The sequence below is a fragment of the Oryctolagus cuniculus genome, chromosome 17, assembly GCF_964237555.1.
Source record: "Oryctolagus cuniculus chromosome 17, mOryCun1.1, whole genome shotgun sequence".
Lineage (NCBI taxonomy): Eukaryota > Metazoa > Chordata > Mammalia > Lagomorpha > Leporidae > Oryctolagus > Oryctolagus cuniculus.
The window spans coordinates 53,545,469-53,570,892 of record NC_091448.1 but is presented as its reverse complement, the minus strand read 5'-3'; the positions used below and the strand labels follow the sequence as shown (position 1 = coordinate 53,570,892).

The window sequence follows — 25,424 nt, the reverse complement described above, 5'->3', positions numbered from 1 at the left end:
TGCGGTCACGTGTTGGGAAGAGCTGCAGCCCCTCCCCCACCCAGCCCTGGCTCTCAAGGGAGGGAGCTTCCTGTGGGCTCAGGGGGTTTCCTGCCCGACCTGCTGGTCACCCGCATTCCGTGACCTCGGGCTGACTCACGCGGCCCTCCAGCACCACATCTGGCCTCCATATGGGGCTGGCCCTCAGGGAGGGGAGGTCACATCTGGCTGGGGGAAACCAGAGGCGCTCCAGGGGGCCAGTGCCCCCAGGGATGGGTCAGCAAGCCTCTGCAACACCAGGCCACGTGCTGCTGGCTGGTCTGCGTCCTGTTCTCGGGACCTGGGGACGGGGCTGGGGGGTGGGGGGTGACCTCTCCAGCTGCTGCCACCAGCTGCCTCTCCGCACTCGGCAGGGGTCCTGGCCATGGGGGCCACAGCGGCAGGATGCTCCCCCGACATTCATGCCCACATCCAAGCCCCAACGCTATTCTACACTGCAGACCCAGTAACTCCATCCCTGTGATGGGGCTTGAAGGGACAAAGCCCCAAGGTCAAGAAGGGGAAAGGGAGAGGCCAGCACGGCTGCTGCAGACAAGAGACGCTCCCCCAGCTGCCCATCCTCCTGCAAGCAGGGCAAGGACTGGCTGCGTGGGCCGTGCCCACCAGGACTTGCACGTCCCACCCTCTACCCCACACCAGTGCATGGTGACCCACAGCCATGGCTGCCCACTCCGCTGCCTGCCTGGTGTCGCCACCCGCCATCAAGGACCTACCAGGATCTTCCTGCAGTACTCGGCACTGCCACCCTCTCTGGAACAAACACGCCAATCCCACCTCTGCCACCATCCTCGACACGCCCAGGCCACAGCCACCATGCCTGCTCCTCGATCCTCTCCCCAGAGGCTCATCAGGAACCCGGCGGTCAGGGCCCCACGTGGTCCCAGTTCTAAGTCTCCTAAGGAGATGCGCTGTGCTGCCTGTTTCGCCCAAGGCTCAGCTCCCCGGCATAGGGGAAAGGGAAGATCTTGGGCTGGGGTGTACTTGACCTTGGGTGAGCTGCTTTATCTCGGGGTGGCCCGTTGGCAGAGAAAAACCCTCCCAAGGTGTCAGTGAGGATTAAACACAGGTGAGAACCAGGGCTGGAGGTGCCCGGGCCAGCGCACGCCCTCGTCCCTCGCTTGAGTCCACACTGTGCCGGTACCCAGGACAGAACCCGGCATCCTCTCGGGGCAGAGATCTGCACACACTCACATGCACATGGAGCCTGACCAGCCCACGGCTGCCCACTGATGCCAACAGCGGTGCCCCCGGGGCCGACCCTCGTAACCACGGCTGTGGGATCTCGGGAGGGACACTGGGGACTTGATTTTTCCATCTGGTGGTGCCAAGACATCTCTCAACAAAAGGGGTGACTAATCAAACAGTTCTGGGAATGCATCCTTTTTCCAAGAACTGGCACGAGTCAGATGCCCTCGCCTCCCAGCCTGTGAGCTGCCTCCCCGAGTCCCCGGGGAGAAGGAAGGGGCAGGGGCAGCACCCAGGCCACCTGAGGCAGCAGCTTAGGTGAGAGTTCCTGGGTGACGCAGGTGCCGCTCTCGGGGGGACCGGGGCTGGACATGGGGGAGGGGGTCTGTGCACATGAACTTGGCTGAGGCGGCAGATGCTGGCCTCGCCCCCAGCCCCGCTGGGTCCACCCCGGCACCCCCATTCACACACATCCCTGATTTCCCAGCCTGTTTCTAGCTTCTGTGCTTGTGGACTTTCCTCCCTCAGCCCGGGGTCCCTGCTGTGCACAGGGCACAATGGCTACTCAGGCTCCTCCCTCCCCTCCCCTCTCCACAGGATGGACGGAGCTCTGGGTCTGCCCCAGTGCAGGCTGTAACCAGGTCGGGGTCCATGCAGATCTGTGGGCTCGGCACAGTGAATGCACGTGTGGCTGGGGGGAGTGCCTGGGAGTAGCAGCCTTGCGAGACGCAAGCAGGGGTGAGGGAGGGATGAGCTGACACAGGTGGGAAGAAGGGGATGGAGGAAGCAAGGAGCCCTGGGGGCACAGCCAGGGAGGACCCTCGCCCTGGGCAGGGCAGCTCCACCTGCAGCTGGAGCCTGGGCTTCCAGGTGAATGTGCCCCGGGCAGGTAACTGCAGCAGACACACACCTGCGCTCCTAGCGCCGGCAGACTTCCGCTCAGGGACAAGCAGGACCCGCTCCCAGTCCACCCTCGCACTTCTCACTGGCAGCCCCCAGGGTTTGCAAGGTGAGCTGGATTCCCCTAGAGGGCAACAGAGGACTGAGGTGGCCCCAGGAGGGATGGGAGCAGGTGCGTCCCTGCGGGCCCAGACCCTCGGATATGGCGCCTGGCGCGGCGGGGGTCGCCACTATTGAGTCATGGGGGATTGTGTCATGTTCCTTTGACGGCGCCTCCATTTGACAGATGAGACCACTGAGGCCCCCAGGCAAGCTCCTCTGTCCAAGGTCCCTGCAGATCACAGAGTGGGGATGGACGTGCGCAGTAGGCCCCGCCTCCACCCTCACTCCTTCTTGCCTCGCTTGGTGCTCACCCCAGAGGACCCAGGCCAGGGCCAGCACACCCCAGGCTGGGCAGCCCCCGGTCACCTCCCACAGGCCCCCCTCCACTGCAGCCTCACACTGGTGCTGTCTGCGGACACCACAGCCTGAGCCGGCCTGCAGGAAGAAGGGGTCATCGGGTGGCCGGCGGCCCTGCCTTCACCCAGCAGGGGCAGCAAACCCGAGGTTCTAATTAGCAGCTTCGGGAGCATCCAAGTGCCCTGCATGTGAAGGAAATGTGTTTCCTAATTGGCCCCCCGCCGGGTGTCAGCCAGAGAACGGGATTACAAGCTCTGAGCCAGCTCCCTCCCAGCCCAGCCTGGCCTGCTCCGGCCTCGGCTGCCCTGCCCTGCCCTGCCCTCCCTTCCCTTCCCCAAGCCTGCTCCCTCCTGTCCTCCTGCTGCTTCGCCCAGGGGTCCTGGGGCCCAACCGAGGGTGCATGGAAGATTTTCCACAGCCTGCACCCGGCCGTGCCCGCCCTGCTCCACTGTTGTTCCCCAACAAGGTCCTTGTCCCGATACCCTGCCCACCTCGACCTTGGGCTCCCCCGAGTCCCACCAGGACCCTGTGCAATTCCCTCCTGAAGCTTTTCCCATCCTGCCTCCCGCTGAACATATGGGCCTGGAGGCCGAGCTGGGAGACCCCCGACTTTTACATGAACCTTTTTTTTCCCCCAGGGATGGCCCAGCATTAGAACTCCTGCTGTGGTCTGACCGAGGTTTGTCCCCAGCAAAGCTCACGCTGAGGCCTTGACCCGGTGTCATGGTGTTGACAGGGGCTGGGGCCTTTAAGAGGCATTTTGGGTCCCCACAGGTCCACTCTCACGAAGGGGGTCCAGGCAGTTCCCGGAGGAGGGGACTGTGTAGCCCACAGCTGGGAGTCGGAAATCATTGCCCTCTTGGTCCCCTCTTTCACACGCGCCTGCTTCCCGCCTGTGTTCCGGGATCTGAAACAGCATGGGGCCCTCACCAGAAGCCGAGTGATGCCAGCGCCATGCACACAGACTTCCAGGACCACTTTCCCTCATAAACGACCCTGTGTCAGGCACTTTGTTACAGCGGCGTAGAATGGACTTAGACGGCATAGGTCCCAGTGGGCAGCATGGCTAGGACAGTCCAGCAGGGGGCGCCCTCGGTCTCCCCACAATCAGCTGCTGCTCAAGTCTTCCCCTGAACAGACCCGTGAGGCCTGGGCAGCAGCGTGGGCACAGGCTGGGGGGTCACCATAGTGTCTGTGCCAGGCAGGGTCCCAGGAGGCTGGGCCGCAGAGGTCCAGCTGTGAAGCCAGACACGCCCCCTCCCCGAGCTGGGCCGGTGTCCCCATCTGTGATCTGAGGGACCTGAACCCGTGAGGAGGGCAGAGGACAGAAGGTCTCACAAGGGCTACATCCCCTCCTCTCACCTCCAAGATCGATGCCCCTGGGGCCTGGCTCAGGGAAGGCCCTGGAGGCTGCACAGTGGCTGGAGCAGGGATTCAGGTCTGGCAGACAAATGGGGAGGGGACCCAGGTGCCCCCAGGACCAACAGGGCTCAGGGAAGCCGAATTCATCAGAGGAGAAAAAAATCCAGACGGAGTCAAATACAAGGGTGCTTCAAAAAGTACATGGAAAATGGGATGGAAAAAGAAAAAAAAAACTTTGGGGCCAGCGTTATGGCGGAGCGGTTAAGCTGCCACCCACAATGCAAACACTGGAATCCAATGTTTGGCTGCTCTGCTTCCAACCCAGCTCCCTGCTGATGCACCTGGGAAAGCAGCAGAGGATGGTCCACGCAGGAGACCTGAATGGAGTTTCTGCCTCCTGGCTTTGGCCTGAACCAGCTGCCGGCCACTGAGGCCATTTGGTGAGTGAAAAACATCTATTTCTCCGTGTGTGTGTGTGTGTGTATAACTATGTCTTTCAAATAAAAAAAAAATTAAAGATAAGCTTTTTGTACAAAATAATTATGGGATGTAGGCATCATTTCGTCATTATCTACATTTTCTATGAACTTTTCAAATACCACCCCGCCATACACACAGAGTCAGGTGGACAACAATCCCCTCTGGAAACCTCACAGGTTCCATGTTTCCCTTTGGCACTTGAACAACGGAGCAGAAATCGGGTCAGAGCCTTCCAGAAAGACACCAAGGCCCCCTTCTCAGCCTCCCCTCCTCTGAGGAAGGACATAAAGGACTCCTCCAGGCTAAACCCTAATCAGTCTCCCCTGGAAAAGGTGCACCCACTCCCCTTCCCTCCCGGCTCCCTGCGAGGCCAACCCAGCCCCTGCAGGACAAGAGAGGATGGAGGGAGGTTGACCTGGATCCCGCTCACCCCCAGCTTTCCCAGGTGTGCGGTGCTCTCAGGGAGGCAGGTGCAAAGCCAGGTTCCACTGTGAACGTCGGGGAACCCTGCTCTAGTCTCAGCCCACAGGAGAGCCCACCAGGCAGCGTCCAGCCGACGATGCTGGAGGCCTGGGGGCTGGAAAGAGGCAGCACGTGCAGCCCAGGGTCCCTCCTTGCTGCCATCTCCCGGCTTGGAGGCCTCGCTTCTATTAAATTCCAGGCTTGTTTTCCCGCGGGCGTCGGGAGTTCCTGTGCCGTCTGTGTTTTAAAGGGGATTCAGTGTGGACCCCCGAGGGACCTGCAGCATCAAAGCCCACAGCCTGGCAGGTTCTGGATCGGTGCCCCCAACCTGAACAGCAAACCTGTCGGGTACACCTGCTGTAGCCTTTGGGAGCCTCGGTGGCCTGGGGAGGGCGGAGCTGGTGTGCACTGTGTGTGCAGGTGCACACATGTGAGTCATATGTGCAATAAAACAAGCAAGTTAAGCTCCTGAGGTCTAGTCAAAGCAGTTGGCCTGGTTACAACTACCACCCCCGCCATGAGGCCTGGGCCCCAGATTGGGGCTGCTGGACACCCTCGGCCTCAAAGAAGGCTATGGGTGCTACCAATAAATGCTCCATTTTACAGACAATGAAACCGAGGCTCAGGTCAGCAATGGGGCTCACTCCAGGTCCCACGAGAGGAGCGTGATGGGGACCAGTCTTGGTGAGCGAGGCAGAGATGAGAGGCCACTAGGCCCTTAGATAAGGAATGCACCTCCACCCAGTGGAAGAGGCGAGAGGCAAGACCAGGCCACATGCAGCGGAGTAGGGAGGGCAGCGGGTGCAGGTGCACAGATACGGACTCCCACAGGCTGGGAAGAGGCCGCTCCGCCCCAGGCTCAATCGGCCAGGGCTACGAGCTCAGGGAGAGGCCCCCACAGTAGAGAAACCAGGCGTGGAATCAGCACCCCTGGGCATGGGGCTCCTTCCTGGCTGGGGTGGCCGCCCACACAGGCACCCTGGTCTGTGCTCAGGGCCCCTGCCCAGCTCGCCAGCAGATGGCTGGAAGATCCTCTGAGGACTTGTGGGTGCCCCGTGCCCTGTTCTGAAGTACCTCGCCCCCGCCAGCTCTTTAGGAGCCCTGCCGATGCCCTAGTCCCCGTCGGCTCCTCCACCTCCTCCATCCCACCCTGACCCAGGCAGACCCTGACCCTGCGCCAGGCACTGCCTGGGCCCCTCCAGCCCAACAGACACTCTCAGGGTCCAGAAGCCACCACGCCAGCTCCTGACCTCCTGACCTCCTGGGGGATTAGGCTGGCTCAGGCGGATGCACAGCAGGAAAGGAGATGGACAGACATGGGGTGCATGGGCCTGTGGGTGCCAGTGCACAGTGAGAGCAGGGGGCACGGGACCCCCTTCCCTGTGCAGGTGTCAGGTGGGGGTGCAGGTGCAGGCAATCCTTCTGGGCGGCCCCCAGGGCTGCCAGAGGGAGGCCTCGGAACTTTCCCTTTGGAAGGCTACCAAAGTCATGAGGGAGCCGGGCAACATGCAGATTCCTAGGCCGATTGAAGCCCGGAGGGACAGTTCACACCCACCACGGGCCTCCTGCCCACTTGGGACGCCCACAAGTCTCCACTCTCAGTCACAGAGCCGGGCTGTGCGCCCCAGGGTACAGGTGAGGGACACTGAAGACCAGAGAGGTCATGTGACTGCCCTGCAGCAGCACAGCCTGTCAGGGGCAGAGCAAAGGCCAGAGGCTCAAGACCAGCCTGGGAGTCCCGGCCTCAGGCAGCTCTCTGGAAAAGGCAGGCACGCAGGCCTCTGGGGAGGGAGGGACCCTCACACCCGTTCTCCCTGGGGGCAGAGGTGGCAGCGAGGAGACAGCCCCAGGGGCGTGGGATCTGTCAGTCACAGCAGCTCGGTGACCAACACCCGCCCTGGCCACCTGCGCTGCAACTCCAGCCGGAGGGTCACATGGCCCCGCCCCCACCCCACACCCCCACGCCCCTAGACAAGAGGGCTCCCACTCACCATAGTCCTTCTTGCAGTACTTTTTCATGTTAATCTTCAGCTTCCCTTTGGAGGCCTTGCAGTAGGAGTCGCAGTCTGCAGGGGGCGGGGGCAGAGCACAGACAGAAACTAATTAGGCCGGGGATGAATAGGCTAAGGCAGCGATGCCCAGCGCCCGGCTGGGCGAGCGCTCCAGGCAGGCCCTGCTTCTCAAGAGGCGCTGGGGACAAAGGGCCCAAGCCTGACCCCTCCTCCAGCTTGACAGGGCCTGCAGGGGAGACTTGGGGGGGGGGTCTTCCCTATTGCACCCCTCCCCCCACCTCTGGAGCACCCTCCCCCCACCAACCCCATCCCCATTCTCAGGGCACAACTGGAGACTGATTAAAGCCAGCAGAGGCCACCTTGTCACCCTGCGCCCTGGGTCTGTGGCAGGCGCTGGCTTTCAAGGCGTGGAGCCTCTGGCTGGGGTCAGGCGGCAACAAAGGGGTCACGGAGGAAATTAGCAGCCCGTGAAGCATCAGAAAGCCTCTTTGGTGTCCACTCCACTGGAGTGTGCACATAAAATGGCCCCATGAAGAGCGGCTCAGTGAGAGGCGGGGCTGCGGGCCTGCGGCTGCCGGTGCCACTCTTGGGGGCTTCTGAACGGCCCCCAGCGTTGGACCTGCTGCTCCCAGTGGGGGCCCTGCCTGCTCCCCAAGTGCCCCCTCCCACCCCAGCCTGCCCACACCCTCTCCCCACCTTTGCTAAATCATCCCTGAGCACAACAGCCCAGCCCATCAGAGGCCCAGCAACTCTCTCCCACCTGCTCTGCCTTCACTACTGGACACACTGTGTTCTCTGACATGTGGGTGTTACTCCCATTCTGCAGACCAGAAAATGGAGGCCCCAAGAGGGGAAGCCACCTGCCCAATGCAATACAGGTAGCCAGTGCCAAGGCTGGGCCTCGGACTGGGGTTCCAGAAGCCAAGATCGCCACACCTGGGTCATGCCGAACTGTGTGTCCATGAACACCAGGGGTTTCCTTCTTAGCTTGAGGGTTAAGCTCCGGGCTGCGGACAAGGGCTGCCCTGTGGTTTAGGAACTCCCAGCCGAGGCAGTGACCAGCCAGGCTGGCCTGGGCTGGCAGAAGGGGGTCGGGTGTGCTGTGGTGAGGGGTAGGGGAACCGGGGACCAGAGAAGTGAAAGTTAAATGCCCACAGGCACGGACTGGGGTGTGCCACTGACAGGTTAAGACATTGTTTGGGATGCGGGTTCAAGTTCCCAGCTGCTTTACTTCCCATCCAGCTCCCTGCTAATGAGCCTGGGAAAGCAGAAGATGATGGCCCAAGTGCTTAGGCCCCTGCATCCACGTGGGAGACCAGGATGGAGTTTCTGGATCTTGGTTTTGGCCTGCTGCAGACTTGGCTGTTGCGGACATCTCAAGAGTCAATGAGTGGGGAGAAGCTTATTTCTGTCTCCAACCCTCCCTCTCTGTTGCTCTGCATTTCAAATAAAAAAAATCCACACACACACACATACACACACACGCATGTGTGCACATGGCGCATACACACACACAGGCACCTGCCCTAGGAGCAAAAGCCAGCTCCCATCCTGCAGAGGGGAAAACCAAGACCAAGTGGAGGGTAAGCACAGGCACACGGCGAAGCCAAGGCAGGCAGGCAGGCCTGTCGGTGCCACCTGTCCCCAGCCTGTGGCTAAGACCCAGAGCCAGGCTCTGGTCTCATGGGACGCAGAACAGGTCAGGAGGCACTCACCAGTACCCTGTACTCCAGTCATCACAGCTCCATCCCATTGCCTTGGCAGCCTCCTCACTCCCTCCTGGGCCAGACTTCTGGGGGCCCCGGGTAGAGATCAGCCTCAAGAAATGGGATACACAGCTGCCCTCCTGCTCTCCTGTGGTCTGAGTCTGGGGAGCACCCTCAGCTTGGCCTCCCTGTCCAGGCACTGAGGTCACAGTACTCTCTCCTGCTAGGTAGACAGTTGGTCTGTTATTGGCACAGGGACCTCCCTGGGGTCCACAAACTGGGTTATCCAGAGAGATCGGCCTTCACCCCACCATGGCCAAGTCTGAGAGGTCGAGATGAGAGCTGACAGCAGTGCAAACGCACAAGCCAACGGCACCATCGCCACTGTCATCACTGCCAACTCACGGCAGAGCCAGGGCCGTGGCTGAACCCAGGCTGCCTGGGCTCTGTCCCTGTTTTCTGTGCTGGGGGCAGGGACCTGGACTGCAGTGGTGCCCGGTGATGTGCCAGCAGAGCAGCCTCGGGTCCACCTTTCTTGCCTTCTCGTCACTTTTACGAAGGTGATGGGCCCATCCATTGGCAGGAAGGCACTTCTGCATGGCTCCAGACATACCTGCGTCCCAACCCTGACCCGAGCGGTCAAGGGCAATAGCTCTTTGGAGCCTCATGGGAGGCCAGTGGTTAAGATATCCATGACCCAAAGGAAAGGGGCTTGACTCCAGCTTCCTGCTAATGCAGACCCTGGGTGGCAGCAGCAATGGCTCCAAGTGTTTGTGTCCCTGCCACCCTCATGGGAGACCTGCATTGAGCTTCGGCTCCCAGCTTCAGCCCTGGCACAGCTGTTGGGAGATTTCTTCTCTGTCCCTCAGACAGAAAGTTTTAGAAAGACGAGGGACCGAGAGCTGTGAAAGGTTCCAGGGTGACAGAAGGCGAGCCTCACCCAGGGGAGCAGAATGGAGGGAGGCAGCGAGCCTGGGCACGGCTGACCACTGGCCTCCAGGGCTACTCTGCCTACCTGGTACCATCCACAGCTCTTCTGCACCAAGGATCCAGTGGGGGACAGAGACCTTCCCTCACCTGTGGCACCCATCGTCACCTAACAACACAGCACTCCCAGCCCTGCTTGCCAAATCGCAGCTTTGACCGTGAAAGTTGGTCTGTGCCGAACACGACGGCAATGCACGCGGTATCACTGTGATGCCCCAGGCGCTCCTCTCAGCCTTTCCGACCGGGCCACACCTCACAGTCCCCAGGGTCACGGGCCCAACGAGGCTGCAAGGGCTCAGGCTCCTCAGCCCTGGTTCCCAGCCGCAGCCATGGGTGCAAGCTCCCAGAAGCCTGGAAAACACTGATGCCCGAGTCCCACCCTCAAGAGATTCTGTGAGGTTTAGGGAGTAGCACAAAGATCTTCTTTGTTTATTAAAGATGTATTTATTCAAAAGGCAGAGAGAGACAGAGAGGAAGACTGTCCATCCGCTGGTTCACTCCCCAATGGCCACATAAATTGGGGCTGGGCCAGGTAGAAGCCAAGAACCTGGAACTCCATCTGGGTCTCCCACATGGGTGCAGGGGCCCAAGCACTTGGGCCATCTTCCGCTGCTTTCCCAGGTGCATGAGCAGGGGACTGGATTGGAAGCAGAGCAGCGGGACTCAAACCAGCACTTTGATACCACAAGTGGATGCTTAACCTGCAATGTCATAATGCTGGCTCCAAAGGTCTGCATTTGTAAAACTCCCTGGAGGATCCCAACGTGCAGCCAGGGTTGGCACCGCTCTCTGCACCAGCTGGGAGCAGCGGGGATGAGCAGTGCTGCACCCGCGGCATGCACACAGCAACAGCACCCAGCGTGGCGGAGGAAAGGCCTGGATGGGAGGCTGCTGTCTCGAGCTGGAGGGCACTCACATCCAGCCCCAAGCTACTCTCCCGGACAGCCTGTGAGCATTGCTATCGGCTGCTCCTGCGCCTTCTATCTTTTTGGTGGGTTCTAGGTCTTTCCTTTCTCTCTGCTGGTAATGTCTGTCAGGTCAGTGTGCTTGTTGTAAAGTTTTCCTTCTGCACTTCAGAGTTACCAATTCTTTTTTTTTTTTTTTTTTTTTTTTTTTTTTTTTTTTTTTTTGACAGGCAGAGTGGACAGTGAGAGAGAAAGACAGAGGACAGAGAGAAAGGTCTTCCTTTGCCGTTGGTTCACCGTTGCGCTCCAGCTGGTGCACCGCACTGATCTGAAGCCAGGAGTCAGGCGCTTCTCCTGGTCTCCCATGCGGGTGCAGGACCCAAGCACTTGGGCCATCCTCCACTGCACTCCTGGGCCACAGCAGAGAGCTGGCCTGGAAGAGGGGCAACCGGGACAGAATCCAGCACCCCAACTGGGACTAGAACCCGGTGTGCCGGCGCCGCAAGGCAGAGGATTAGCCTAGTGAGCCGCGGCGCCAGCCCAAAGTTACCGATTCTAATTTAGGTGTGAGCTAGGAAAACCGAGCTTGTTAGAACTACAGGGGCCAGTGCTGAGGCACAGTGGGGTTAAGCTGCTGCTAGTGACGCCAGCATTCAATATCAGAGCACTGGTTTGAGTCCCGGGGGGCTGCTCCACTTCCGATCCAGCTCCCAGGAAGGCAGCAGAAGATGGCCTGGGTGCTTGAGCCCCTGCCATCCATCCATGAGGGAGACCAGGATGGAGCTCCTGGTTCCTGGCTTCCGCCTGGGCCAGCCCCAGGTTGTTGTAGTCATTTGGGGAGTGAACCAGTGAATGAAACCTCTCTCTCTCTCCCCCTCTATTACTCTGCCTTTCAAATAAATAGAATAAATCCTTAAAAAGAAAGTATCACGTGTACAATACAGTTAGAGAGGCTGAGTATCCTCCTTTGGGGAGACGGCAGGCCACTGCCACAGCTGTCTGGAGAGTGAAGATCCTTCCCTGGGGGTGTGGCCCAGACAGCTGAGGTCAAGGACCAGCAACTCATGCATATGAATGACGGAACAGAGCTGCTAACACAGCTTCAAGACAGACAAACCACAGCTTCCCAAGGCCACCTTCAAAATGGCATCTACTCGGCAGCTGCCCACGGGGTCCTTCCATGTTTTGTTCCAAGATAGCTAGGAAGACAATGCAAGAATGAAAACGACACTGATAGAAGACCCAGGGCTGGAATCTGGGAGCCATCTCCACTAATTAAAGGCAGATGGGGATGGGACGAGCAAAACCTGTCTGGGTTTTACCTCGGGACACAGCTCCTTGTCTGGTGAAACAGAAAGATCCAAGGAGCAAAAAAAAAAAAAAAAAAAGGGACCACAGAGATATGGTGACCAGTGGACAAATAGCCAAGAAGTGGGCAGGGTTGGGGAGAGGAAAACTGGGGCCACCCCTTCTCCAGGGATGGGGGAGTTAAGGGAGGGGAGGGATTGGAAGGACAGCGGCTACGGTGATGTCTGAACCCTTGTCTTCCTCTAAATCACGGAATCAGGCAGGGAGCTGAGAGAGGGGCGTGGCTCCAAACAACAGAGGTGGTTGCAGGTCAAGGGCAGGTGGAAACCAGGACTGGAGGCGGAGCTGTATGCCCTTCCCCCTGCCCACCCTGGCTCCAGGGTGGGAACCCAGCGGTCTCACTAGCTCAGGGACCTGCCAAGTGTTCCCTGCAAAGGGCCAAGCCATAAACGTCCTACACTTGGAGGGCCATGCAGTGTCTGTCCCAGCTGTTCAACACTGTCACCCTAGGTCCAAGACAGCCACAGGCAGTGCACACCCCAACAGGCATAGCAGACCACTTGGCTTCTAGGAAGACACAGCCTGCATGAAACAAGAGAAAGCTATCGGGGGGGAGGGGGACAACGCCAAGCTGAAAAGGCCAAGGCCGAATGGAGCCGCACAGTGACTAGTTGGCAGGACAGAGAAAGGCTGGAGAAACGCAAAAATCTACAGACCCAGTAGTGCAGCTAAAACTCAGAAGCACAAAGAGGATGTTAGTGTAGAGACATGGAGATTAAGCTGGGAGAAACTCACAGAATTTAAAGGGATGGTGACATGGAGGAACACTGGGCTGCAAGGAAGTGGAGAGGCGACCTTACGATCAGAGAGAGCTGCAGTGAGGACCAAACGGAGTGGGAACAAGAATCAAAGACAGGATTCAAGGGCTAGAAACAGGCTGACATATGCAAAAGGGCTCGTTTGCCCTTCTCAACCACCAAAGAAAAGAGACCAACACCCAGACGCATCATGATAAGACATTTGAAATACCAGGATAAGGAAAAACCATACACAGGTTTCAAAACAACAAGCTGGGCAGACGATCACATGATAATTTCTGTAAGGTCCTGAGTGGGAGATAGGTGACTCGGAATTTTATACCTAGCTAGACTATCTTCTCTTTATCCATAGGCCACAATAAACCAGATATTCTCAAGTGTGCAAGGGCTCAGAAAATGTTCCAACCACATATCCTTCTGGAAATAAGTACTTGAGAATGTTTTCCAAGGTCCACAGAGATTTTTAAATTGGGTTCTAAAACTAGATGTAAATGTAAGAATAATTTTTAAATATTTGAAAGGGAACATCAGATTACATATACATCTAAGCATATATAAATAACTGAAAATTTAGCGTGGAACTCTATATCATATTTGAAAAAATTAAGTAGCAGCATGAGGTGGGGAATAAAACCCTTTGTCTTAGTGACAATGTGATAGATGTTACTTTGGGGCTGATTGTGGTACAGCAGGTTAAGCCATCACCTGTGATGCCAGCATCCTATAGGAGTGCTGGTTCAAGTTGTGATTGCTCTACTTCTGATCTAGCTTCCTGCTAATGTGCTTGGGAAAGCAGCAGAGGATGGCCCAAGTACTTGGTCCCCTATCACCCACGTGAGAACACCAGATGAAATTCCAGGCTCCTGGCTTCTGCCTGGCCCATTTGGAGAGTGAATCAGCTAGTGGAAGATCTTTCTGTCACTTTGCCTTTCAAATAAATAATTTTTTTTGGACAGGCAGAGTTAGACAGTGAGAGAGAGAGACAGAGAGAAAGGTCTTCCTTTCCATCGGTTCACCCCACAAATGGCCACCACGGCCGGCATGCTGTGCCGATCTGAAGCCAGGAGCCAGGTGCCTCCTCCCAGTCTCCCATGTGGGTGCAGGGCCCAAGGACCTGGGCCATCCTCCACTGCCCTCCCGGGCCACAGCAGAGAGCTGGACTGGAAGAGGAGCAACCGGGACAGAATCCGGCACCCCAACAGGGACTAGAACCCAGGGTGCTGCCGCCGCAGGCAGAGGATTAGCCTACTGAGCCACAGCGCCGGCCAATAAATCTTTTTTTTTAAAAGATGCTAATTCATGTTTCACTCTGACAAGTAGTTACCAGATCATATAATGCTTTTGAAAATCTAAAGATAATCACAAATACTAGAGAAAGTCAGAATTATAGGTAATATGCCAAAAGACAAAGCAGATAATATGGAAAACATAAAAAGCAATTTCGAGAAATCAAGATTACAGAAGACAAGTGGGTGTTTGGTGCCGTGGCTGAGTGGTCACTCGGGATGCCCACGTCCCACATCAGAGTCCCAGGCTCCACCTCTGACTCCAGCTTCCTGCCAGTGCAGAGCCCGGGAGGCAGCAGTGATGGCTCAAGTGCTGCAGTCCTACCATCCACGTGAGACACCTGGAATGAGTTCCAGGCTCCTGGCTTTGGCCTGGCCCAGCCTGGGCTGCTGTGGAGTGAACTGGCGGATGGAGGATCTTTCTCTGTCTCTATTGCTCTTTCAAATAAATTTTTTAAAAAAGAATTCAAAGCAAGCATGTTTAAAATGGATGAATGTGGCCTACTAATTTAAAGAATTTGTACAGAGCAACATCTCATTGAAATACATTAAGTAAAAACTGACAAAAATACAAAAGAGAACACATAAATAGTGGGGGAAAAAAAGGTTAAATTAACTCGAAGAAGCTGGAATGGCACAGACCACATTTCCTGACCACAATGGAATAAATATTATTCATTATTAAAGGAGAAAGAATGGAAATACATGAAGTGTGTTCTGTTCTACAAGTCAGAAAATGGGCAAGACAGAACCCAAAGAAAGGAGGAAAGAATTAATAACAGAAGTAGAAATTTTTAAAATCAACAGAAAAAAAAAACTTCAAAATCATAAATACATCCTAGAACTGATTCTCTGAAAATTCCCAAATGTTAAAAAAGAGAGAGAGAGAGATAAAACACTGTCACATCTCAGAGAGAGACCAGGCAGAACACTGGAAGTATGAAAACAGGCTAGAACCACAATCGAAGGAACATTTTATAAATTCTGGGTTAAAATCTTGGAAATCTGAATGAAACCCATGATTTTTAGGCAAACCAGCCAGGTCGACCTGAAGCAGAGATGTGGAATTGTCTGTTTTGACACTGGCCTGCAGGCGCATCCCTGGTGTGCTAAACACCGGGAGCCATAGAGTGACGGACACCAGCAGACACAGCACACCAAAGGGCTGGAGGTCGGCCACTCTGCGACTCTCACAGAGCAGTGGCACACGGCCTGACCTCCCCATAGAAGCTGGCCTAACTCTGCCCCACAGACACCTGCTGGACTGACCGCCCAGCCTGCGCACCAACAGAGAGCCAACATGCTGTGCCCTGACCAGTGGCTACAGCGAGCTTCCTCCTTGCAGGAAGAACAGGTGAGGGGTGGGCAGGAGGCCGGCCACCTCCACGCTCTTGGGGGAACGACCGAGGGCCCAGGTGAACACTGGCAGATCTGTAGGGGTCCCTTCTACCCCCACCCTTCCCCCACAAGAGACAGCGGCTGCCAGGGCTGGAATCGGGCACTGTCCGGCTCCCTGCCTGGACGGGCTCTGTCCTGTGGGGGTGAGGGTTGCTGCTGAGGCCCAGAGGCCACCATCTGCCCCGCTCGCAGCAGGCTCATCCTGGCTGGCTGGCATCCTGGCCCCTCCCGGGAGCAGCCTTCCCTCCCTCCAATTCCTCCCACCTGCTCCCCTGACCCATCCACAGCCAAAAGCCAAGAGGTGGCCCCACGGGCTCCCTACCCAGGCCAAGCCTCTCCCGCTTCTTCCCCCACTAGAGAGGTTGGCCCCTCCGCCCTGCCTCCTGCGCCCCAGGTGCCAAGTCCTGTGGGGTAGGCCTGCTCGCCGGCTCAGGGCTCATCTCCAAGCATATGGCAGGCAGGGCCCAGCAGCCCGCGGGGGGAGCCAGGGGCACCGCATCTGGCACCTCCCCTCAGAGCAGGGCGGGGAGCTGGCAAAGGTCTCGCTCTCAGGAGCCCTGGCCAACTTGCTGGCGACACCTCTGCTTCTTTGCTTCTGGGCTGTCGAGTGTGGGACACTCAGCCAGCGCGCTTGCTCCGTGCTCCTGGGGCAGGGAAACCCGTGGGGATGGGTGCAGGCAAGGGGCTCCCAGTTCCCTGGTTCCCCTTGGCTTGGGGAGAAAACGCTCAAAGTGGAAGGAGCTGGGGCTAGGAAGGGGACCCAGCTGGCCCTGTCGTTTGCAGCTGGCCCCTTCTGCCCACCAGCAGGTGACACGAGGCGGGGAGGCCAGTTTGCCCTGAGTGTTAGCCTCCCTGAGCTGTAGTGATGAAGTCACATGGCAGCCCCCGTGGGCCAGGGAGTCTAGTTTTCAGGGTGCTGCAGGTATCTGTGGGTCTCACCACAGCCCTCAGAGGGGAGGTACTTCCCACAAGGCCAGCTCTCCCTCCTGGTCCTGCCACAGGCGACCTGATGCCCTCCACCTGCCAGGGAAGTTGGCTCTCGCCAGCCCCTCACCGACAAGCCCCATGACTAGGTATGGACACCCATCTGGAAGGTCTGGCACCGCAGGCAGCTCTGTAGTGCCCCCCCCCATACAAGCCTGGGCTGACCTCACACACCCATTCCATGACCTCTGAGTCCTAGCTGACCCAACAGCAAAATGCTCATTTAACTCTGAGTTCAAGGGCAGGAAGGCTGAGGACTCTCCCTAGGCAGGCAGCCTCTTGGGGTACACTGGCAGAAGAACTCAGCCCATTGGTTGCCTCCAACCCATGGGCCAACGATTGGAAGAAAGCCCCAAGCGTTTGCAACATTGACTGGGGTCTTTAATATATAAAGAGCTCTCTGAATCAATAAGGAAAAAAACAATGGAACTCAAACTCAAAGGGGCGGGCGATTCACAAACAAGAAAACGAAAAGGGGATGAGGAGAGGGAAAAATGCCCAATAACAAAGGATCAAAGAAACCAAACTTAACCAGTGGGAACGCAGCGCTTCTGCCTAGCACACTGGCAAAGCAAGGCACACAGGCTCACATGGCATGGCCCGGGCACCTTCCTGAGACCTGCTGGCATCACCACATCGAACACACCCTACCCCCCCCCCCGCCCCCCGCTGATGCAGCGACCCTACTCCTACGATTCCCATCCCCCACTGGTGGTGCTGGGAGGCGCTGGTGAGCCCTGAGGCTAAGGCAACAGTGCTGACCTCCACAGCAAGAGAGGTGCAGAGACTAGGGGGAGGCAGGTGGGGGCAGGAGACACACAGCCCCCTCCCCAGGAGGCGACAATGAGGACAGCAAGGGATCCGTCCTATGGAGCATCCCAGGCCCCAGCAGGTGCAAAGGCCCTGGGACTGGAGCTTGGGGGGAGGGGGGCAGCCAGAGGCCTGCAGGGGCGTGTGGTGGAATGAGAAGGCCATGCCAAGATGACCGCTGGCAATGGAAACTGCCTGGCAACAGGCTGTGATTGGATGGCTTCAGAAACCACATGACAACAGAGCCTGCCTGGCAACAGGCTGTGATTGGTTAAGGCATAGACCGCCCCTTGACCGGATTGGCTGCCTTGGCTATTTAAGCTGCTGTACCAACTGAAATAAATGGGTCTGCAGGCTGCTCCCTCTGGCCTGCTTTCACCTGGTTCCCGGGGTCTGTGTGGTGACTCCACGCCTCTTGCCCCCACCACGCTCCTCCTCTCAGAATGAACCCACAGCAACAGGGGTGGGGGCTGAGAGGGATGCTGGGTGGCAGGACTATAGCTCGTTTTGTATACTCTTGCTTTGCTGTCTTATCTGTATTTTAAACTTTATAATGAGCGTAAGAATTCTTGGGCTTTAAAAAAAAAAAAAAAAAAAAAAAAGGATGAAGGGCCAGAGTTCTGGTAAAGTGGATAAGCTACCACCTGTGACCCTGGCATCTCATGGGAGTGACAGTTCAAGTCCCAGCTGCTCCACTTCCAATCCAGCTCCTTGCTAATGTGCCTGGGAAAGCAGCAAAAGGTGGCTGGAGTGCCTGTGTCCTTGCCACCCATGTGGGAGACTTGGATGGAGTTTCAGGCTCCTGGCTTTGGCCTGGCCCAGCCCTGGCCATTGAGGCCACTCAGGGAGTGAACCAGCAGATAGAAAATCTCTCTCTTCCTAACGCTACCTTTCAAATAAATAAATCTTTAAAAAAAAAAATTAAAACCCACAAGCCTGGGTCCGACAGATCCCCTGGGGCCTCTGCAATACCTATCATCCTGTCTTCCAAAACAGCAAGCCGGCCCCCCGATCCTGTTTCCTACTAAAAGTATCCTCTTCCAGGGCCGGCACCGTGGCTCACTTGGTTAATCCTCCGCCTGCAAAGCCAGCATCCCATATGGGCGCCGGGTTGTAGTCCCAGTTGTTCCTCTTCCAATCCAGCTCTCTGCTGTGGCCCAGGAGAGCAATGGAGGATGGCCCAAGTGCTTGGGCCCTGCACCCACATGGGAGCCCAGGAGGACGCACCTGGCTCCTGGCTTTGGATCGGCACAGTGTGCCAGCTGTAATGGCCATTTGGGGGGTGAGCCAACGGAAGGAAGATCTTTCTCTCTTTGTAAAAAGTATCCTCTTCCAAGCATGTGGATGTGCTTGGTCCAGCCCCAAGGATGCAAGTGGAAACCCTGAGGGGGCTTCATGAAACCCTTGTTTCCTGTAAAAAGGGATCCCATCACCTATCCCGCAATCTGGGGTCCTTAACCACCCCCAGCCTTAGGTTTCCCATCCATCAAATGGGGCAGTAGTAACGACAGCCGCCACCGGGCTACTCATTCACGGGACACAGGAGGAAAAGACTAAGGTGGGGGGGGGGTGTCAGGGAGGTGACCTTTCAGCTGAGGTGGTACCAAAAGGGTGGACAGGCTCAAGGTGGCCCCGCAAGGTCCCCTGCAGGCAGTGGAGCAGGAGGGAAAGGTGGGGTCCGATCAGGGCAAGGGGGCTCCCGAGCCCGGAGGGCACTTGGACCTGAGATGGAGAGACCTGCCCTTGGCCTTGGCCGTGGGAGACTCAGACCGAGGAACCTGCTGGTGTGGTGGAGCCCTGTGTCCCAACAGGAGCGAGGGCCCTGTCTTAGCTGTGCTTTGGCCCACAGCCAGGCAGGCCAGGCTGGGCGTGGAGAACCCATCAGGCCCACAGCCAGGACCCTGCCTCCGCCTGGGGTCTCTGCACCGTCCTGCTCCCCCCTCCTCCACTGGAGTTTGAGGCAGCCGAATCCTAGTTCTGGCAGAGTAGCTGGAAAGAACAGCACGTTGGCTGTGGGGAGAGGCCCAAGGCCACACAGGCAGCCACCACACCTCAGCCTTGATCTTCCCTGCTCTTGGAACCTGGAACCTATTCCCGCATCACTGCCCTGTGCACCCTCCTCGCACCTCCAAGCAGAGCTGGGCGCCCTCTATGTTCTTAGTACCTACTCAACAGTCTGGAATTTTCTGTCTGTTCCTGACCCCCACCCCCCAGTGAATCAGAACTCAGGGTCCCAGCACCCAGGGCTGGGTGGGTGGTCACTAACTTAGGTGACTCCCTGGGTGACCATGAACATGACAACGTAAAACCAGCTGACTGCGGCTGCCTCTGAGGGACACAAAGGCTGCCCCGACAAACAGGCCCCCCAGACGGATGACGCCCATTACCCTGGAGGTACTGGTGAGGGAGCCGGGGGTGGGGGTGGGGGTGGGGGGGCTCATAGGAGTTTTCAAAAAGTTTGAGGCAAATGCATATCATGACAAAGCTACGTACTGATTTCAAACATTTCTGGCACCCTAATAAACCTCTTTTCATCCCATTTTTCCGTGCACTGGTGAAGTGCCCTCACACAGACGCAGGCACAGCTGGTACCTGAAAGCCGCACCCTGAGCTCTGCATCTGGAGGCCGGTCGGTTGGCTTGCTGTGTCTGGTCACCGGAAAGATAACCTGCCTCACGCCCTGGGGTAGGACCCCCTGCACCAGTGGGAACAGGAGGGCTGACCATGCCCACGTGGGGAGGGAAAGCATCCTGCAGGATGGGGAGTGACAGGCAGGCCACCAAGGCACTCAAAATGCTGGCCGTGGGGCTGGCGCTGTGGTGCAGCAGGTGAAACTGCTGTCTGCTTATACGGCACTGGTTCAAGTCCCGGCTGCTCCACTTCCAATCCAGCTCCCTGCTAGTGCATCTGGGAAAGCAGCAGCAGATGGCTCAGGTCCTTGGGCCCCTGCACCCACGTGGGAAGACCTGGAGGAAGCTCCTGGCTTCAGATCAGTTCAGCTCCAGCCATGAGGCCATTTGGGGAGTGAACCAGCGGATGGAAGACCCTCCACCCCTGCCTCTCCTTCTGTCCCTGTGTAACTCTTTGAAATAAATAAAGAAAAAAAAAGAAAGATGCTGGCTTGTGTCCTCAGGCACCATGCTGTGCCTCTCTGCACATCACGTCCCTCAGGTGGGAGCAAGCGCCTGCGCTCCTTCACGGTTCTAGCGAGCTGAGCCCTGGCCTACGCATAGCAGCCAAGACAGGAAACACCTCACTATACTACTGGCACACTCAATTTATTATTATTTTTTAACCCAGAGCTATTTCTCTCTCAGGTGTGTCCTTCGAATGACAACCGACCTCTGGCTGTTCTGCAAAGCAGATCTGCTTCCGGGGGCTGTGGCTCCCGCACAGCACCTGTCGCACTGGGCAGCCATGTCCACCTCTGTCGGCTCGGTTCACTGACTCCCCGTCGTCTTCCCCCAATCGCCAGGCCCAGGCCACCTACCAGGCCCTCACAAATAACTGGTGAACCAGTTGAATGCAAGCAGGCCCAGCTGCCACTGCTGAGTGGCCAGCAGAGTGACCTCCCTACCCCGCCCCCAGGCCCTACGACTCGCGCCCCTGCTCTCGTCTGAGGGTGGAAGTCACCAGGCTCTGTGAAGCAACTGCGCGAGGGAGTATGTCTGCGTAAGCATCTGAACAGAAAAGGCAGGATCCCGAAGGGCTCTGGTGTTGTGTCTGTGCGTGAATCCCACAGGTCCTAAATCGTGTGTATTAGCAGAGTCCGGTGCTGAGGTCAGCCCCTCCAGCAGGGGCTGGGGTGGTTCTGAGCTAGCTAACCCCAGGGAAAGAGTGTCCCCCCCACCCCACCTCGGCTGCCTGGCCTGGAAACTGCTCCTGCCTCGGCCTCGCTTGGTGCACCATGACCCGCGAAGGGAAAGCCGCAGGGGTGCGGCGGGCTGGGCTCTCTTGGCTGAGGGCAGGGCAGGGCGGTCTGCAGCCTGGCTCAGGGGCCCTGCGCTGACCACGTGAGGCGGGAGAGCAGCCCCTCTGCCCCTCTTGGAACAAGAGGGTGCAAATGAGTCCCCAGCATGCTCTTTCTTCTTACTGAACAAGATGGATTGGAAGACAAATTGGCTCCAATAAAGCATGTAATTAGATTAAAGCCTCTTGCCCAGAGCCTGTGGGGCCGCGAAGAGCCCTCCCGGTCGCAGGCAGAAGACCTCAGCGGCCCGCGCCAGCTCCTGGACATCCAGAATTTTCTCTCGACTCTCAGCTGCCCACCCCTGCTCCTCCCCAGCAGTGGATTCTATGGTGAAAGATTGCCCTACACTCCGCTCTGACACCAATCCCAGACCTTGGGGCCTCCTGTTCTCCATCTGTTAGGTGCTGCAGAAGCCTCATGCACACTGGCTATGTCCAATCCAGGGACCCCAGGCGGAGCTCCGCCCACCTGCAGGGCAAACACCTGGACGGCGGCCCACTCACCATCCTGTGTGACCTGCACAGCGACCCAGGAGGAAGCAGCTGGAAGCATCAGGACTGCTACGCCCCTCATGCACATGAGCAAACGGAGACCCCAAAGGGACAGAGTCTGAGGCCACCGACCGTAGGGAGCACCTAACACCAGCGGCCCTAACCTCCAGCACAAGGCTACCCACAGGGGTCTCTGACCCCAAATCCCGGGTGCAACCTCATGGCCACCAAGCACCGGCCCTTAATGCACAGGCTGCTGCTTGTCAGGGGACTTTTCCTTCTACGCCCCCCGTCCTCAGGCAGAACCCAAGTAGTAGCCCCCACTCCACACCCCTTCCGGCCCACAATGCCTCCACCCCTCCTGCTACCAGTCAAGCTGTCAGGAAACAAAGCTGCGTTCACAGTCTGGCCGAGGAAGCAGGGAACAGTGGAGAGACTGCTGGGCCCAAGGAGTAAAGTCCTCTTCCTACGACTGTTTCTGAAGCTCCCCATCAAAACAGCAGGGAGCCATGGCCCTTAGTGGCAAAGAGCCGCATGGTGAAAAGGACCAAGAAAGCAAGGAGAGCATGATGCATGGTGTTCCTAGATTGAAAGGCTTGGTGATGAGCAACACATCTGCAGAAGGAACGCCAAGGAGGGAGCGGCATACCGGCCAGCTTCATGGCAGACATCACTAATCAACCACAGTACCCTAAAGGGCCCAGCACTAAGATGCTCTGGGGGTTGCTTTAGCAGGAAAGTGGACACGTTCTTGCCATCCTGATCCATTCTGTTATTTGCTACTCATCATTCGACTTGATACAGGCCACGGGACCAGTCTCTTAGAACTGGAAGAGTTAAGGGCAGACCACGCCTGTACCCCAGCCTCACCACCTGTGCTAGGTGGGACAGGACCACCCTCAGCAGGGCCTCACCTGACTTCTGGAACTCCCCCGGTGCAGGGTGCTCCCTCGAGGAACGCCTTGAGAAGCCAACACAGCAGCCTCAAGGCTTAGGGAAAGCAAGCCCCTCCCCACAAGGTTGCCCGTTTCCTTCAAATTTGCGGGGCATGGTGCCTGGCCCCCCACCCCGCCCCACGCCACACTACATCCTCTTCCTGGTCAATCTGTTCTTAACATTTCTGTTTATCTTTATTTTACTTGAAAGGCTGAGGGACACAGAAAGAGACAAAGAGAAATCTTCCATCCACTGGGTCCCTCCCCAAGGCCCCACAACAGTGGGGGTTGGGCAAGGTGGGCGCCCAGAGCCTGGAACTTGATCCAGATCTCCCCTGAGGGTGGCAGGGACCCCCTCTGGTGAGGTCAGGTATGGGACTGCCCGATTGCATCCACTGGCACCTTGTCAGTGCTCAAAGAGTTACTTGTTCTAGAACATTCCAGATTTTGGATTAGGGATGCTCAACTTGAATGGTGCTTGCTTAGGGAAGCGAAGAACACTCAGTGTACTCCAGGTAACCAGAGCAGCCAAGCAGCCCCCGTGCAAGGTGCTAGCCTCCCTCCTACAGCAGGCAGGGGGAGGGCTGTCAGAGCCATCAGAGCCATGGCAGCATGAGGCGTCTCAACACTGAGGGACCCCTGGAGACTGGCAGATGCCCCGGATGTCACCCCTGCCTGCCCTCCTCACCTGGACACATCCTAGGTGTTAATGAGATACCAAGTTCATCTTTTGTACCCATCTTCTGGTGCTTAACCAAATCTCTGATGGGTCTTGGGTCCTGTCTAAGACCCAGGACTTCCAACTGCCACCCCCTTATTGGTCCCCTAATTTTGGGGGGTCTCCCTGGAGTCTATTTCCCAGACTCCTCATATGCAGACCAAGAGGACCTGGGACGGGACAACTGTAGCCCGGGGGCTCCGCCGCTGCTATGGATCCCAGATACCGTGCACTGAAGCTGACCTGCCATGGCAAAGTTCACACATGAGCCTCCCACAACCATCCTGGTGGGCAAAGGACTCACCACCCTTCACCTCCAAGGGAGGCCCTCTATTCCTGGGATCCACGGGCACCAGCTCCTGTTAGAAGCCAGGGAACAGTGACCTAGGCCCTCTGAGGTCCGTGAACAGGCAGCTCACCAAAATCTGGAAGCCACAGGACAAGGTCAAAGTCTTGCCCCCGTCATGAGGTCTCCACGTCCAGGAGGACGGTATGCATGAAAGTTTCTACCAGCTGGGTGGGAGTGTTGGGGCGTGGGAGCTGGCGAGGGGCCCCCATCCCCGCCCCGTCTGTAAGAGGGAAAGACCGGATCTGCATTGGGAGCAGACACACCCGCGGCAGCCTCCTTCCTGAGCCTTCTCCACGCTGCGGTGGCTGCCACATCAGATGAGCTTTCGAGAGCCCTCGTTGAGGATTCCATCATCCCAGCCCTCTCTCTGGTTCTGAGTCTCACCCTCTCCTCCGGCCCCCTGCTCTGTTAGGAAACAGCAGCCCGGCCGGAAGGGCAACAGGTCACCTTGCACTTGCAGCTTTGGTCGGGCAGCAAAAGAGGCAAGCTCTTAGCAAGGCCTGCCACCGAGTCAGACCTGCAGACAGCTGTGAACATTTGTATGGCACAGCCAACACTCACCAGGGCGAATTAAAGCTATCTATCCGTCTTTCTCGCGCACCAGGGGACTTCAAGAACTTACAGAAAACAGGGCTGGGGTCTGGCACAGCGGTTGAGATGCTGCTTGTGACGTCAGCATCCCGTATCAGAGTGCCTGTGCTTGAGTCCTGGTTCCATTCCTAGTCCCTCCTGCCTGCTGGTAAGCACCGGGGAGGTAGCAGGTGCTGACTCAAGTTCTTGGCTCTCTGCTACCCCAATGGGAGGCCCAGATCGAGTTCCAGGTTCCTGGTTTGGGCCTGCCTCAGCTCTGGCTCTTACAGGCGACTGGGGAGAGAGTCAGCAGATGGAAGATCTCTGTCCCTCTCTTTCAAACAAATAAAAATTTTAAAAGTGTTTTAAATTTCATGGAAAATGAAAATAAAACACTGCTTATCTTGGTGCCCCAAATTCAAAATCCAGACATAGCTTTTTTTCATAGTTAGCGTTGTTCCATGAACTTTGTGAAGTACCCTCAGGACACCAGGAGTCCTCTGAAGACAAACCCTATGTCCTGCCCAGCTCTGAAACCCCAGCACCCAGCACAGGCCCTCGGCAAGTGTGGGACTGACGAATGAATGGAAATGAATAAACGAGCAAGTGCACGAATCCTGGGCTCAGAACTCCCTGGGAATTCTAGAAACTGGGCCGGACAGGGCAAGTGCTAAAAGCCACCACCAAGCCTGGCTGAACAAGGAGCCCACCCCCACCACCCCCACCCCCGCCGTCTTCAGCCTGCAGCCCAGATGCGGCCAAGGGCAGGATTTAGAGAACACAGGATCAGTATTTCATAAACCCTTCCAAATGGCAGCAAGAGCTGCACCTGCCTGCAGCCGTCTGAGGCTGCTAATCCGCTGTAACAGCTCTGTGCCCTCCATTCTGCCCCCCGCTCGGCGGGCACAGCGAGCCCGCGGATTCGCCTCTAATAAGCTGAAGCCGTTCGGGCGCTGTATTCACTGGGGTCTGCTCCCAGCGGGCCAGCCCTACGGGGTCCCCTTGTCAGCTCTCCCAGAGAACAGGGGATTTTGTGTTCAGCAGGGAAAACAAAGCTGTCCCATAGGGATCCAGTTGGCTCTCTACGCGCTTCTCCGGCAGGAGCCAACAGCGGACACAGGCTGGAATTGCTGTCAGCACTGAAGGGGGATTCAGCCGAGCTAAGCCGGGGCTCCCTGGGAAGGTCATGAAAGACGACACGGATGCCTGTAGCGCCGGAGCGTCCCCCCAGCTGGCTGGCTGGCCGGTTAGCCAGGCTGGTTAAGTCAATGCCGATGAGGTCATGCCTTG

The 25,424-nt window shown here is 57.5% G+C and overlaps 1 protein-coding gene across 3 annotated transcripts in view; it reads right to left on the bottom strand.

Annotated features, from left to right (window-relative positions):
- NTN1 (netrin 1) overlaps nucleotides 1-25,424 on the bottom strand; it is a 211,441-nt gene that overhangs the window by 7,124 nt on the left and 178,893 nt on the right. For all 3 annotated transcript variants that reach the window (XM_051825185.2, XM_051825184.2, XM_051825183.2), the window contains exon 6: nucleotides 6,879-6,953. In XM_051825185.2, coding sequence (XP_051681145.1) covers nucleotides 6,879-6,953 — 75 coding nt within the window. The remainder of the gene's footprint in view (nucleotides 1-6,878; nucleotides 6,954-25,424) is intronic.